Source organism: Eretmochelys imbricata, chromosome 4 (assembly GCF_965152235.1).
Source record: "Eretmochelys imbricata isolate rEreImb1 chromosome 4, rEreImb1.hap1, whole genome shotgun sequence".
NCBI classification, from domain to species: domain Eukaryota; kingdom Metazoa; phylum Chordata; order Testudines; family Cheloniidae; genus Eretmochelys; species Eretmochelys imbricata.
The window spans coordinates 137,872,221-137,884,403 of NC_135575.1; the positions used below are offsets into that span (position 1 = coordinate 137,872,221).

The window sequence follows — 12,183 nt, forward strand, 5'->3', positions numbered from 1 at the left end:
TATCTTACAGTATATGTTGGTACTCTTTGGTTGTTGTGAGTATCAGCCTATTCCAGTTGCCCCTCAGCTGCTTGCTCCTCACCTCTAGTTTCTTGTAGGTATCTCAGCAGAGGTGAGCATTGAGAAATATGGAGGAGAAGGAACTTGGCCCTATGGATCAGTTCAGGGAGGACATTATGTACATATAGGGAGACATGGGGAACAGTGCTTCATCCATTAGACCACACTCCCATCTCACTGTCGATTTCCTGGTACTGTAAATATAGAGATTAGCCTGATCCAAATGCTGTTGGCTATGGGGAAGTTCCGCTTCAGATCCCAACTATGCAGCATGCACATACCTATTAGGGCTGTCAAGCGATTAAAAAATTAATTGTGATTAATTGCACTGTTAATAATATAATACCATTTATTTAAATATTTTTGGATGTTTTCTGTGTTTTCAAATACATTGATTTCAGTTACAACACAGAGTACAAAGTGTACAGTGCTCACTTTATATTTATTTTTTATTGCAAGTGTTTGTATTGTAAAAAGACAAAAGAAATAGTATTTTTCAATTCACCAAAGACAAGTATTGTAATGCAATCTCTTCATCATGAAAGTTGAACTTACAAATATAGAATTATGTACAAAAATACTGCGTTCAAAAATAAAACAATGTAAAATTTTAGAGCTTGCAAGTCCACTCAGTCCTACTTCTTGTTCAGCCAGACAAGTTTTACATTTGCAGGGGATAATGCTGCCTGTTTCTTGTTTACAATGTCACCTGAAATTGAGAACAGACATTCTCATGTCACTGTTTTAGCCGGTGTCACAAGATATTTATGTGCCAGATGCGCTAAAGATTCATATGTCCCTGCATGCTTCAACCACCATTCCAGGGACATGTGTCCATGTTGATGACAGGTTCTGCTTGAAAACCGTCCAAAGCAGTGCGGACCAGGGCATGTTCATTTTCATCAACTGAGTCAGACGCCACCAGTAGATGGTTGATTTTCTTTGTTGGTGGTTCTGGTTCTGTAGTTTACATGTCAGAGTGTTGCTCTTTTAAGACTTCTGAAAGCATGCTCCCTACCTTATCCTTCTCAGATTTTGGAAGGCACTTCAGATTCTTAAATCTTGTGTTGAGTGCTGTAGCTATCTTTAGAAATCTCACTTTGGTACCTTCTTTGAGTTCTGTGAAATCTGCAGTGAAAGTGTTCTTAAAATGAACAACATGTGCTGGGTCATCATCCGAGACTGCTATAACATGAAATATATGGCAAAATGTGGGTAAAAAAGCAGGGGACATACAATTCTCCCCCAAGGAGTTCTGTCAAAAATTTAATTAACGCATTATTTTTTTTAACAACTGTCATCAGCATGGAAGCATGTCCTCTGGAATGGTGGCCGAAGCATGAAGATGCATATGAATGTTTATCATATCTGGCATGTAAATACCTTGCAATGCCAGCTACAAACGTGCTATGCAAATGCCTGTTCTCACTTTCTGGTGACACTGTAAATAAGAAGAGGGCAACATTATCTCCTGTAAATGTAAACAAACTTGTTTGTCTTAGCGATTGGCTGAACAAGAAGTAGGACTGAGTGGACTTGTAGCCTCTGAAGTTTTACATTTTGTTTTTGAGTGCAGTTATGTAACAATCTACATTTGTAAGTTGCACTTTCAGGACAAAGAGATTGCACTACAGTACTTGTATGAGGTGATTTGAAAAATACTATTTCTACTGTTTATCATTTTTACAGTGCAAGTATTTGTAATCAAAATATACACTTTGATTTCAATTACAACACAGAATACAAGATATATATGAAAAGGTAGAAAAACATTCAAAATATTTAATTTCCATTGGTAGTCTCCTGTTTAACAGTGCAATTAAAACTGCGATTAATCACAATTAATTTTTTAGAGTTAATCATGTGAGTTAGTTGCAATTAATCGACAGCCCTAATACCTATATGTAAATCTTATTTTTGTATGCATGCTCATGTGCTGCAGGATCATGATACAGCCTGGGAAAGGCAGATCATCAGGAGAGCAGTCCAGGAAGGAGCTAGGAACATCTGGCATGGAGCCAATGGAGAGATGAGGCCGGTAATGGGTGGAGGGAAGTAGTTGGGAGGTCATGTGGCTTGTGGTTGGAAAGAAAGTAATGTGTGTGATGGCTTATGGCAGGGAGTTGGGAGCAAGGAAGGAGAAAAGAAGAGAAGCTGGTTATGAGTCCCTCTGTATACTACTTAGAACAGTGATCCACAAACTTTTTCACGCCCCGCTGGGAGCCATGGTCAGGGGCCAGGGCTGGGAGCAGGGCAGGGGCTGCAGTTAGGAACAAGGCTGCGGTCATGGCTTGAGCTGCAGCCAGGAGCTCGGAGACACGGCTGGGGCAGGGCTGAAGCAGAGCTGGGGGCAGAGCAGGGCTGGGTGGTGCTCCCTCCCCACCCCTAATAGGGGCTGACCAGGGCCCCACTGTGCTCCCCTGAACATTCCTCCATGGCCCCTCCAGGGGGGCGTGCCCCACAGCTTGGGGACCACTGCCTTAGAACCTAAGAATGATACTTGAGAGCGTGGAAGCCATGTACAGAGAATATTGTCCTAGCCAGATCCACTTCAAAGAAAGCGGATTAATCATCTAAGACCCTCTGTGGTTTTTTGGGGCTCCATCCTTTCCTTCTCCCCATCTCTGCCAGTTCCAGGGACTGTAGTTGTTGTTAATAATAACAAAATTGTTTCCGCTGCTGCCCCCAAGTCCTGAGGAACCTTGCGGTAGCTGCAGTTTGGAATGCCCATCTGCAGCCAGCTAGGAATCAGGGCAAAAAAGTGTGCGTGCATATTCATGCATGCTCTGCTAGGTTTCTAACGCTGTGATCTAGAACTGGTCCCCTCCCAGATTTTGCACCATGTTTTTCCACTGTTGGGCAGAGCACTTGTCTGATTGATTGCCGTGTCTGCTATGAAATGTCAGCAGGAATTCCGGAAAACACTGAATGCAAACCTGTTTATTAGTGAACACTCCCAAATGAAGTTTTATATCAAATACACCCTTGTTTAATAGGATGCTAATAGCTTTTCTTTGTTAGCCCTGTATATTTTTATAGATTGAATCATGATCGGACAGGGAATCTGAATATGCTGAGCCATAAAAGCAGAGAGGGCTTTTAGACTCTAAAAGAAAATAAGAGCATGAAGACTTTTAATCTCTTTCCTGGCACTATGATTGTTAATCAGTTATTTAATTAGAAATTAGTGAATTAAAACCAGTGAGTCAAGTACATCCCTGGAGGTATTGTAATTCCTTAGAACAGGTGGACTTACCCTGGGAGTGAATATGGCCCACACTTTCAAGTTTCAAGGATACCACTGAGGTAGACACTAGTTCCTTTTGTGCAATTGAAAGAACTGTCAACATAAACCGCCTCTAAAATTCCTTATCTGCAACACCTTGATTGGAGAAAGGATAGGCTTGTGGTCAAGGCACTGGCCTGGAAAAATCTGGGTTCAATTCCCGACTCTGTCACAAATTCACTGTGTGACCTTGGGCAAGTTACTTAATTTCTGAGTCTCCCCTTCCCATCTGTAAAATGGAGATAATGATCTTTCCTTTCTCCCATCCTTTGGCTTATCTATTTAGACTGCAAACTCTTTGGGGAAGAGACTGTCTCTAACTAGTGCATATACAGCACCTAGCATGATGATGCCCCGATTTCATGTGGCTCTGTTGTCATGCAAATAATAGCTAAAAATGAAAGAAACTTGCTAATGTGAGGTACATTTTCCATAATGGAGTTGAAGTTTGCACCTGCAAAATGCCATGAGTAAATCCCAGATTTCCATGGGACATGTGGGAATTGTGAATCAGCTGTTCCCAATTGGGTGGATTTAATTGCTGCCTTAGCCCTATGTTGGCCCTCTGCTTTGGGGAGAATTTCACTCAGCTGTGTGCACGTTTACTTTAACTGTTGCAATCCTTGTAATAATGTCTGTAAATGATGTGCACACATTTTTGCGTGTGTGTGCATTCATTTTGCATTTACAAACCCCAAACACAAATGCTGATGAGTCTAGCAGCTCATGTCAACAGGGAGACTGTATTAGACTAAGTGAGGGATGGAGCCAATAAAAATGACTTTACAAGACAGCCTCAATGACTCTTGCCTTTTTTTCCCCCTTCCCCCTCTATGGGATTTCTTGACAGTGATGGGTTGCTGTTGACTTTGGCCTCTTTTGGCCTGTGCTGATTTCTAAAGTCAATATGGCCTTTTAAACTAAAATATCCAAACAGAACACACCTGATTTATTTTCCCTATTCCCACACCCCACCCAACCACACTGTCTGTTGCTGGTTTAGGGTGTTGAAAAAGCAATGAGCACATAGCAGTGGGTGGAGTCTTTGAGCTCCTTGCTTTGTGATTTACTTTTTCACTGGGCTTTTATGAACAAACTCTTTTTGCAAAAAGAAAAGGAGTACTTGTGGCACCTTAGAGACTAACAAATTTATTTGAGCTTAAGCTTTCGTGAGCTACAACTTACTTCATCTGAGCTGTAGCACACGAAAGCTTACACTCAAATTTATCTCTAAGGTGCCACAAGTACTCCTTTTCTTTTGGCGAATACAGACTAACACGGCTGCTACTCTATCTTGAGTTGTTTTTATTCTGATTTCTTTTTTTCTCCAAATTTGATTGTAAAGAAAACTGAAGGGAACCAAACAAGGTTAGCAGCATGCATTTCTGCAGCCTCTTGACAATGTTTAAGAAGTGTGGATGGCTTTGTGATTAAGGCACAGTTCTGAGACTGGGGTATTCATGGCTCTGCCACAGACTGTGTAAGACCTTTGACCAGTCATGGGAGAAACCAGTGTGCTGATTTCCCTTGAAAATCTGGCCCTTCATTTCTCTGTGCTGTCTTTCATGTCTAATTACATGGTGAGTTCTTTGGGACAAGCACTGTTTCTTACATATATATGTACAGTGCCTAGCACTATCTAAGGTAATTATATACCCCCCCAGTTACCATAATAATGAGGGCCTCACTCTTTAGTATATATATCCTCAACGTTCTGTAGTGTATATATCCTCACAACGCTCTCAGAATAGGGAAGTACTTATACCCGTTTTACAGCTGGGGAACCTGAGGTTCGGATAAATAAGTGACATGCCCAAGGTCTCTCAGAAAATCTAGGGCAGAACAGAGAATTGAACCAAGTCTCCCCAAGTTCCCATTGGACCATCCTTGCAATAGGGCCCATATCTCAGTTGTAACTTCTAGGTTCTATTGTAATGTGAATAATTAATAACACCACTGTGTTTTGGGTGTTAGTTGGATTCCACTGAAACCCACTTTCAATTTTAGCTAAGTTTTTTGTGCAGGAATTTCACTGTCTATTTTTAAATGAGCCCCAAAGTTTGAACTCCTTTGTGGATTTAGAAGATGTGCAGAAGGGGAGCCCTGCTCTCACAGGAACTTTTGAGACCCACCAGATCAAGGCTCTCTTGCTGCAGAGACTAGCAAGGCCATAGGAGGGATGTGTGACCATGAGATATGTGAGAGGTGAACTGCGGGAAGAAATGGAGGGGGCAGTGGGAAGGCTTCCATCCAAATAGTGAATTTTAAGGACTTGGCCCTTTGCTGGGCCCCTCTGTCTGCCCAGGGCCTCTGCGCGCGCACACCCTCTATGCCTCCATGGTCCTGCATCCACCTTCTGTGCCTTTTCTCCCCTGCCCTATTCCATGCTAACTCCCTTTTGTCCTCCAGAGGTCCCCGCATGCCCTGAATCACCCCTCCGTGTCTCACCATTGCCATTCCTCCTCCTCCTGCCTCCCCAGAACCCATAGGGCACTACTCCACGTGTGTACCCTCACCCCACTCTCCCGCTCCCTCCCCTGGTTCATGTCCCTCCCATAGTATTGCCAACCCTACATGTTCAAAAACCAGAAGATTGGTTTAAATATCATGACATTTTATTTATTTTATGTATATGGTTTGTTTTCTTTGCCTTTTGGTTTCTGAGCCATTAGGGTGCACTCAAGTCACATTTTCAAGCTTTTCTCTGCAACCATGAGGGCTAGAAATTTAACTTAATTTTTAAATGAAAGCGGATATGCTCACATAATCACATGACTCTGGGAGCTGGGGCTTTAAGAAAAAAGAACCAGCTATTGTGAGACTTGTGATAAAATCATAAGAGTTGGTCACACTGCCTTCTGTATCATGTCCTTTCCCAGATTTGTGCCTCTTCACATTTCCCTTTAGTCTTCTATTCTGAAGTCCAGGCCCTGGCCCATCACCTACCCCCCACCCTGCCCCATCTGGCTCAGTCTACCAGCTGAATTCAGCTTATGTTCATAAACCTTTCTCTGTATGCACTTAACAACCCCAGCCCCAACCCTCTCAAAACCAGTAAAAGGCCCCTTGCCTCAGCAAGGCCAATGAGTATCTTGGCCAACCATTTTAGGGATATAATTTAATAATATCTAGCTCTTATAAAGTGACTTACAAAGTATCATTATCTCCATTTTACAGATGGGGAAACTGAGACATGGGAGACGAAGTGACTTGCCTGAGGTCACCCAGCAGGCCAGTGGCCGAGGCGGGAATAGAATCCAGGTCTCTTTAGTCAGTTCCATTGATCTATCTGCTGGGCCAGAATAAATAACCTCTGCTTTTCCAAGCATCAACTAAAGGCGCATTTTCAGAACACCCTCACTTTAAAAGTCCTGCTTTGATATTTACTAAACTTCCCATGAGGGGATACAGTGTGCAGAATTTCAGGAGATTCAACTTCTTTGTAGGGTTCTTAGAGGCGGGGTGTGAAAGAGAGTGAGAGCGTCCAGGAATTTTATTATCTGATGCAGCTCCTGCGAATGTCAATGGAATGACTTCTGTTGACATTAGCGGGAACAAGATCCAGCCCACAAAGGGGAGCTAGCTTTAGTCTTAACCAGGGCCAGCTCCAGGCACCAGTGTTCCAAGCAGATGCGTGGGGCGGCAGTTAGAAAGGGCCGGCAGTCCCTCCGGCCGCGGCGGCAATTCGGCAGCAGCTTCTCTGCGCCACCCACTGCAGTGGCAAATCGGCGGCAGCTTCTCCCCTTTGCCGTCTGCAGCAGCAGTTTTTTTCAGTGCTTGGGACGGCAAAAACTGTAGAGCCGGCCCTGGTCTTAACTGTGGACCAGCTTGCAATCCCCTTTCTCTCCCCACGCCAGCAAGCATTAAGTATTATTGTTACTGGTTCATTGCACTTGCATTCACTGGAAATGCAGCCCAAATAAAGAGACCAAGCTAATGATTCCCTAGAACAGTAGTTTTCAAGCTGTTGTCTGCAGATCCCTGGGTATCTGCAGGCTATGTCTGATTTCCAAAGGGATCCGCACCTCCATTTGAAATGTTTTATGGGTCCGCAAATGAAAAAAGGTTTTAAAACCACTGCCCTCAAGCAAACCCTTCCAGCTGCTGTTGGCAGGTGATTGGTGTGAGGCATGATTAATAGGCAGCGATTTTGAAAGGGGGTACAGCTAGCAGCAGGATGCAGGAAGCTTGGGTTTTTTCTCTGCTTTACTTTTGACACTTCTGGCCTGATGAGTTAGAGCTTTACTACTGTGGCCGTTAACTGTGGTCCCACTGCCTGGCCCATCTAGAAAACCCCAAGCAGGAAACAAAATGGAGAGCCCCCTAACTGTTTCTCTCCCCCTGCAATACCAGACAGATGTTGCATGCTGTGTGAACCTGCTGCTGCTCTCAGTGAAGTCCATGGCAAAACTCACACTGGCTTTCACGACAGTAGATCAGGTCCTCTGAGCTAGCGTTTCATGATGAGTTAGCATAGGGAGCGTGCTTCTTGTGACCATGTCTTGCACGGGTTAGTGATTGCTAAATGCTTGTTGAGAGAGAGGAGAAGGTAACCCCATACACATAGCCAAAGCCGACTGTGAATGCCCCTGAAAATGCCACCAGATGTTACCATTGGCATCCCTGCTTGCTCCAGCTCATTACAAATGCACAGCATGTGCCCTTCAGGGCTACTTCACTGTCTGCTTGACTTTTCCTGGCTCCCCCTCTCTCTCCATATAGGTCACTAGCATCAGCAACCAGTTTGGCAGCTCTCAATGGCCAGCTGAAAGCACCTCATTTGTAAAACCTGTTGCATGTTTCAAAGGATGAGAGCATTTTGTATATGCTAATCTGCAGTGAATTTGCAAAGGAATTGCACATTTCCTGCCCGAGAAAAGAAAATGTGAATGTGTGTGTGAGAGAGAGAGAGAGCTAACAGTTAAACAGTTTTACTAAAGTTTTAGCTAATAAACTACAAGTGTTAAGTGCTACAGCATATACAGTGGCTTGCCTAGAATCTCATTCTCAATAAATTAAATATTTCTAGGGAGAGAGAAATAGAGATGTGAACCAAAACCCACCTCTGAGTTTGCTACTCATCCCGCTCTCTGTGATTGGCTGAAATCGATGATAAATTTAATCACCTTGCACTCTGGGAAATTTTGGATTTGGATCTGGATTTTAACGCTCCTACTTCAGAAGTGTCCAGGTCAGGGGTTTGTTTTGTTCATATTGCCCTCTCAATACATAGGAGAGGGAGATGGGCCCTGAATCAAAACCATGCCACTAAACTTTGGATGTGGATTCCAACATAGTGACTTGTGCCCATCATACCTCTAATACATGTAGAACCATGGTGAGCAATAATTTTTGCAGGGGGGCCACTCCATGAATTTTGGTACGTCATTACAGGCTGCATATTTCTACTATATTAATTAATGGAGGGGGTGTAGGGAGGGGAGTTTTGGTGCAGGAGGGAGCTCTGGGCTGGTGCGGAGTGTTGAGGTGCAGGTGAGGCGTGTGGGCTCTGGGAGCGAGTTTGGTGCAGGATGGGGGCTCCTGCCTGGGACAGGGGATTGGGGTGCAGGAGGGGGGTCTGGGAGGGAGTTTGGGTGCAGGAGGGAGCTCTGGGCTGGTACAGAGTGTTGAGGGTGCAGGAGAGAGTGAGGGAGTTTGGTACAGGAAGGGGTTCTGACCTGGGGCAGGGGGTTGGGGTGCGGGAGGGGGAGCGAGGTGCAGGCTCTGGCTGATAGGCACTTACCACAGGTGGCTCCTGGCCTGCAGCGCAGCAGGGCTCAGGCAGGCTGTCTGCATGCTATGGCCCCATGCCGCTTCTGGAAGCGGCTGCTGCTAGCATGTCTCTGCGTGCCCCTTGGGGGGGAGGGGGCAGCGGGTCTCTGTGCACTGCCTGCAAGCACCACCACCGCAGCTCCCATTGGCCAGTTTTCGGCCAATGGGAGCTGTGAGGACGGTGCTGGGAGTGGGGTCAGCACTCGGAGCTGCCTTCCAGGGGTGCGCAGTGACCTGCCAGCAGCAGCCCGGCTGCTTCTGGGAGCAGCGTGGGGCCACAACAGGTAGGCAACCTGCCTGAGTGCCCCGCTGCGCCGCGGGACTTTTAGTGGCCAGCAGATCGCGAGGGAGAAGCCAAAGAGCCTGGTGGGCTGGACAGAAATGTTAGATGGGCCAGATCCAGCCCGCGGGCCATATTTTGTCCACCCCTGATGTAGAAGGAAGGGGAGCTATTCCACTGTGTGAAATATCCCTAAAATAGTTCCATTCCTAGGGTCAGATCCTGCAGTAAAGGATTTTTCAAGGAAGATTAGGGTGCACAGAATCATGCCTTTAGAGTGTAAAATAGGATATCAGTTTGGGGCACTCGGTAAGTGATCAATAATGCTGAAGTATGCAATATGTGTTTCTATCATGCGTAACTTGAGAAGGTATCGTTATTAAACAATTTGATCGTCTTTAGACCAGAAATTGTAGAGTGATCTGGCCTGTAAAATGATGTAACTGGATGTTTTAAGATAACTGCTGATTCTTTTTGTTTGATTCTACTTTTTTGTTTCAGATGAGACTCCAATTATAGCTGTAATGGTGGCCCTATCTTCCCTGCTAGTCATAGTATTTATAATTATTGTGCTGTACATGTTAAGGTAAGAAACACTTGTCACTAATGTCCCATAACGGAAGTGAGTGTTATGTTTTCAGTCTCCTTAAGCTAATTAACACACAGTATTAAGCAGATGGCTTGCAGCTATGCTATCTTGGGCCTTTTGTTCTGTTTCCTAAGCTAAGGAGGGTTGGCTTAAACAGTATTTAGAAGGGAGACCTCCAAGGGCTGTGCAGGTAGTGTGCTAGAATTGGGTATGTGATGCTTTTCCCTCTGGATCAGTGTAAAGCAAATCCTCATCATAAAGGTAGGAGGTGCTGTGCTACTAAAGATGGATTCTTTGAGATTATAGGTCCTGACTCCTTGTGCCATTAAGTCTGTTGATACTTTTTGCAAAGGTAAGGGTGCTACAGATCAAATTCCGTTTTGGATAACGATACTCATTAACTAAAATCCCTCTGCATTTAGAGCTGGAAATTATTATTTTTTTGTCACTTCAACCTTGATTCAAAGCCTATTGAAGCCAGTGGGAGTCTTTCTATTGACTTCAATGAGTTCTGCATCAGGCCTTGAAACAGTGGCCCCATTCTGCACTAGATGTGAGTGCATTTAATCAGTGTGTGAAGTGGTCTCTCTGATCTGGAAAAAGGTTTGGAATCCTTCAACCTGAAAGATGCTGTAGACATGATATATTTTGATATTAGTAAGGCTTTTAACACAGTGCCACATGACATTTTCATAAGCAAATTAGGAAAATGTCAACATGAAATTACTAGGTGTACAGTTGGTTGAAAGACTGGACTCAGAGTAATTATCAGTGGTTTGCTGTCCGACTGGGAGGTCAACTTGGAGTGAGTGTTTGTTCACCTCCAGTAAACATTTTATTTAATTACCAGAATGCTTAGTTGATTTAAAAAAAAAAAAAAAGCAATTTCCTTTGGTGATGGGAAAATTCCCTTCATCTCTTGGCTTGGGCCCAGTGCAGCCCCGATGGAAGTAAATGGGAGTTTTGCCTTTGATTTCAGCATGAGCATGATTTGGGCCCTGGCCACATGGAACTTCAGACAACTGTTAGCTCTTATAAAGCAATGTCAGTAGCCTCTCTCTTTCCCGCCACTTACAGGCCTTGATTCAGCAAGTAGTCAACCCTAAGGGCATGGTTACACTGGAAACTTCAAAGCGCTCCCACAGCAGCACTTTGAAGTGTGTGGTCGCGCAAGAGGGGATTAGCTCATTAGCCCACAAGGGGATTAGCTCAGAGTGCTGGGAGCCTGTCCACACTAAAGCTTAAAAGCGCTCAGACTTGCTGCACTCAGGGGGGTGATTTTTCACACCCCTGAGCTAGCAAGTTAGAGCACTATAAAATATAAGTGTAGCCAAGCCCTAAGCCAATGGGACTTAAATACATGCTTAAATTAATTCCTATTCAACAAAATATTTAGTTCAAGCACATGTTTAAGTGTTTTGCTGAATCAGGCCACAGAACATATACTTCTGGGGTACTCCGTTCTTAATGCCTGTCATTCTCACTCACCTCTTCATTAAGCTTCTAGAATCCTTTGAATTTCAGCTGGTTGAAGATTAGATGTGTGTCTGTGTTAGGGTTTTCTATAGCTCTTATCACCATAGTATCTAAGCGCATGTGATGTTAATGAGCGTGTGATGGTGAATTCGTGAAGGTTTCAGAAAGGGAAATGTTGCAGCTTCTCAGCTCTTCTCAGCACTGGGGCTTCTGGCCTCCAATGAGGTCAACAGGCATTGTCAGCTGATTTCTGCAGAAGCAAATTTGCTCAGCCATTTCCTACCAGATGCCACAAGTGTCTGCTCAACTATGGTACAGATCCCCAAGACAGCTGTTCTGAAGCTTGATAATAACAGATGTATGCCTGAAGAGGCCACACTGTGAATATGGAGGTCACTCTGTGAATGGGAACAGAGCCCTGCTTCTGGGTTGTGCTGTTAATGACTAGATATGTGAACTAGTGGTCTGAGCACCAAATCGGGAGCCAGGAACTCCCCAGTGTTAATCTTAGTTCTGCCACTGACACACTCTCTGACCTTGGCCTCTCTTTCCTTGTGTGTAAAATAAGGAAAATCCTACTTCCTACAGTGCATGGGGACAGTGAATCTTACATCCAAATTCTATCCTAAGTTACAACCTGTATGACCCCAATAAATTCCTTCAAAGATGTAAAGTACTCAGGACTGAATGAGAGGTAGTATTGTTATTTATAAGATACCT

The 12,183-nt window shown here is 44.4% G+C and overlaps 1 protein-coding gene across 3 annotated transcripts in view; it reads left to right on the top strand.

Annotated features, from left to right (window-relative positions):
* PTPRA (protein tyrosine phosphatase receptor type A) overlaps positions 1-12,183 on the top strand; it is a 258,757-nt gene that overhangs the window by 210,924 nt on the left and 35,650 nt on the right. For 2 of the 3 annotated variants that reach the window (XM_077816026.1, XM_077816027.1), the window contains one exon: positions 9,900-9,984. In XM_077816026.1, the coding sequence (XP_077672152.1) occupies positions 9,900-9,984 (85 nt within the window). Of the gene's footprint in view, positions 1-9,611; positions 9,708-9,899; positions 9,985-12,183 lie in introns of all 3 variants that reach the window. The other variant, XM_077816029.1, reaches the window with a different exon arrangement.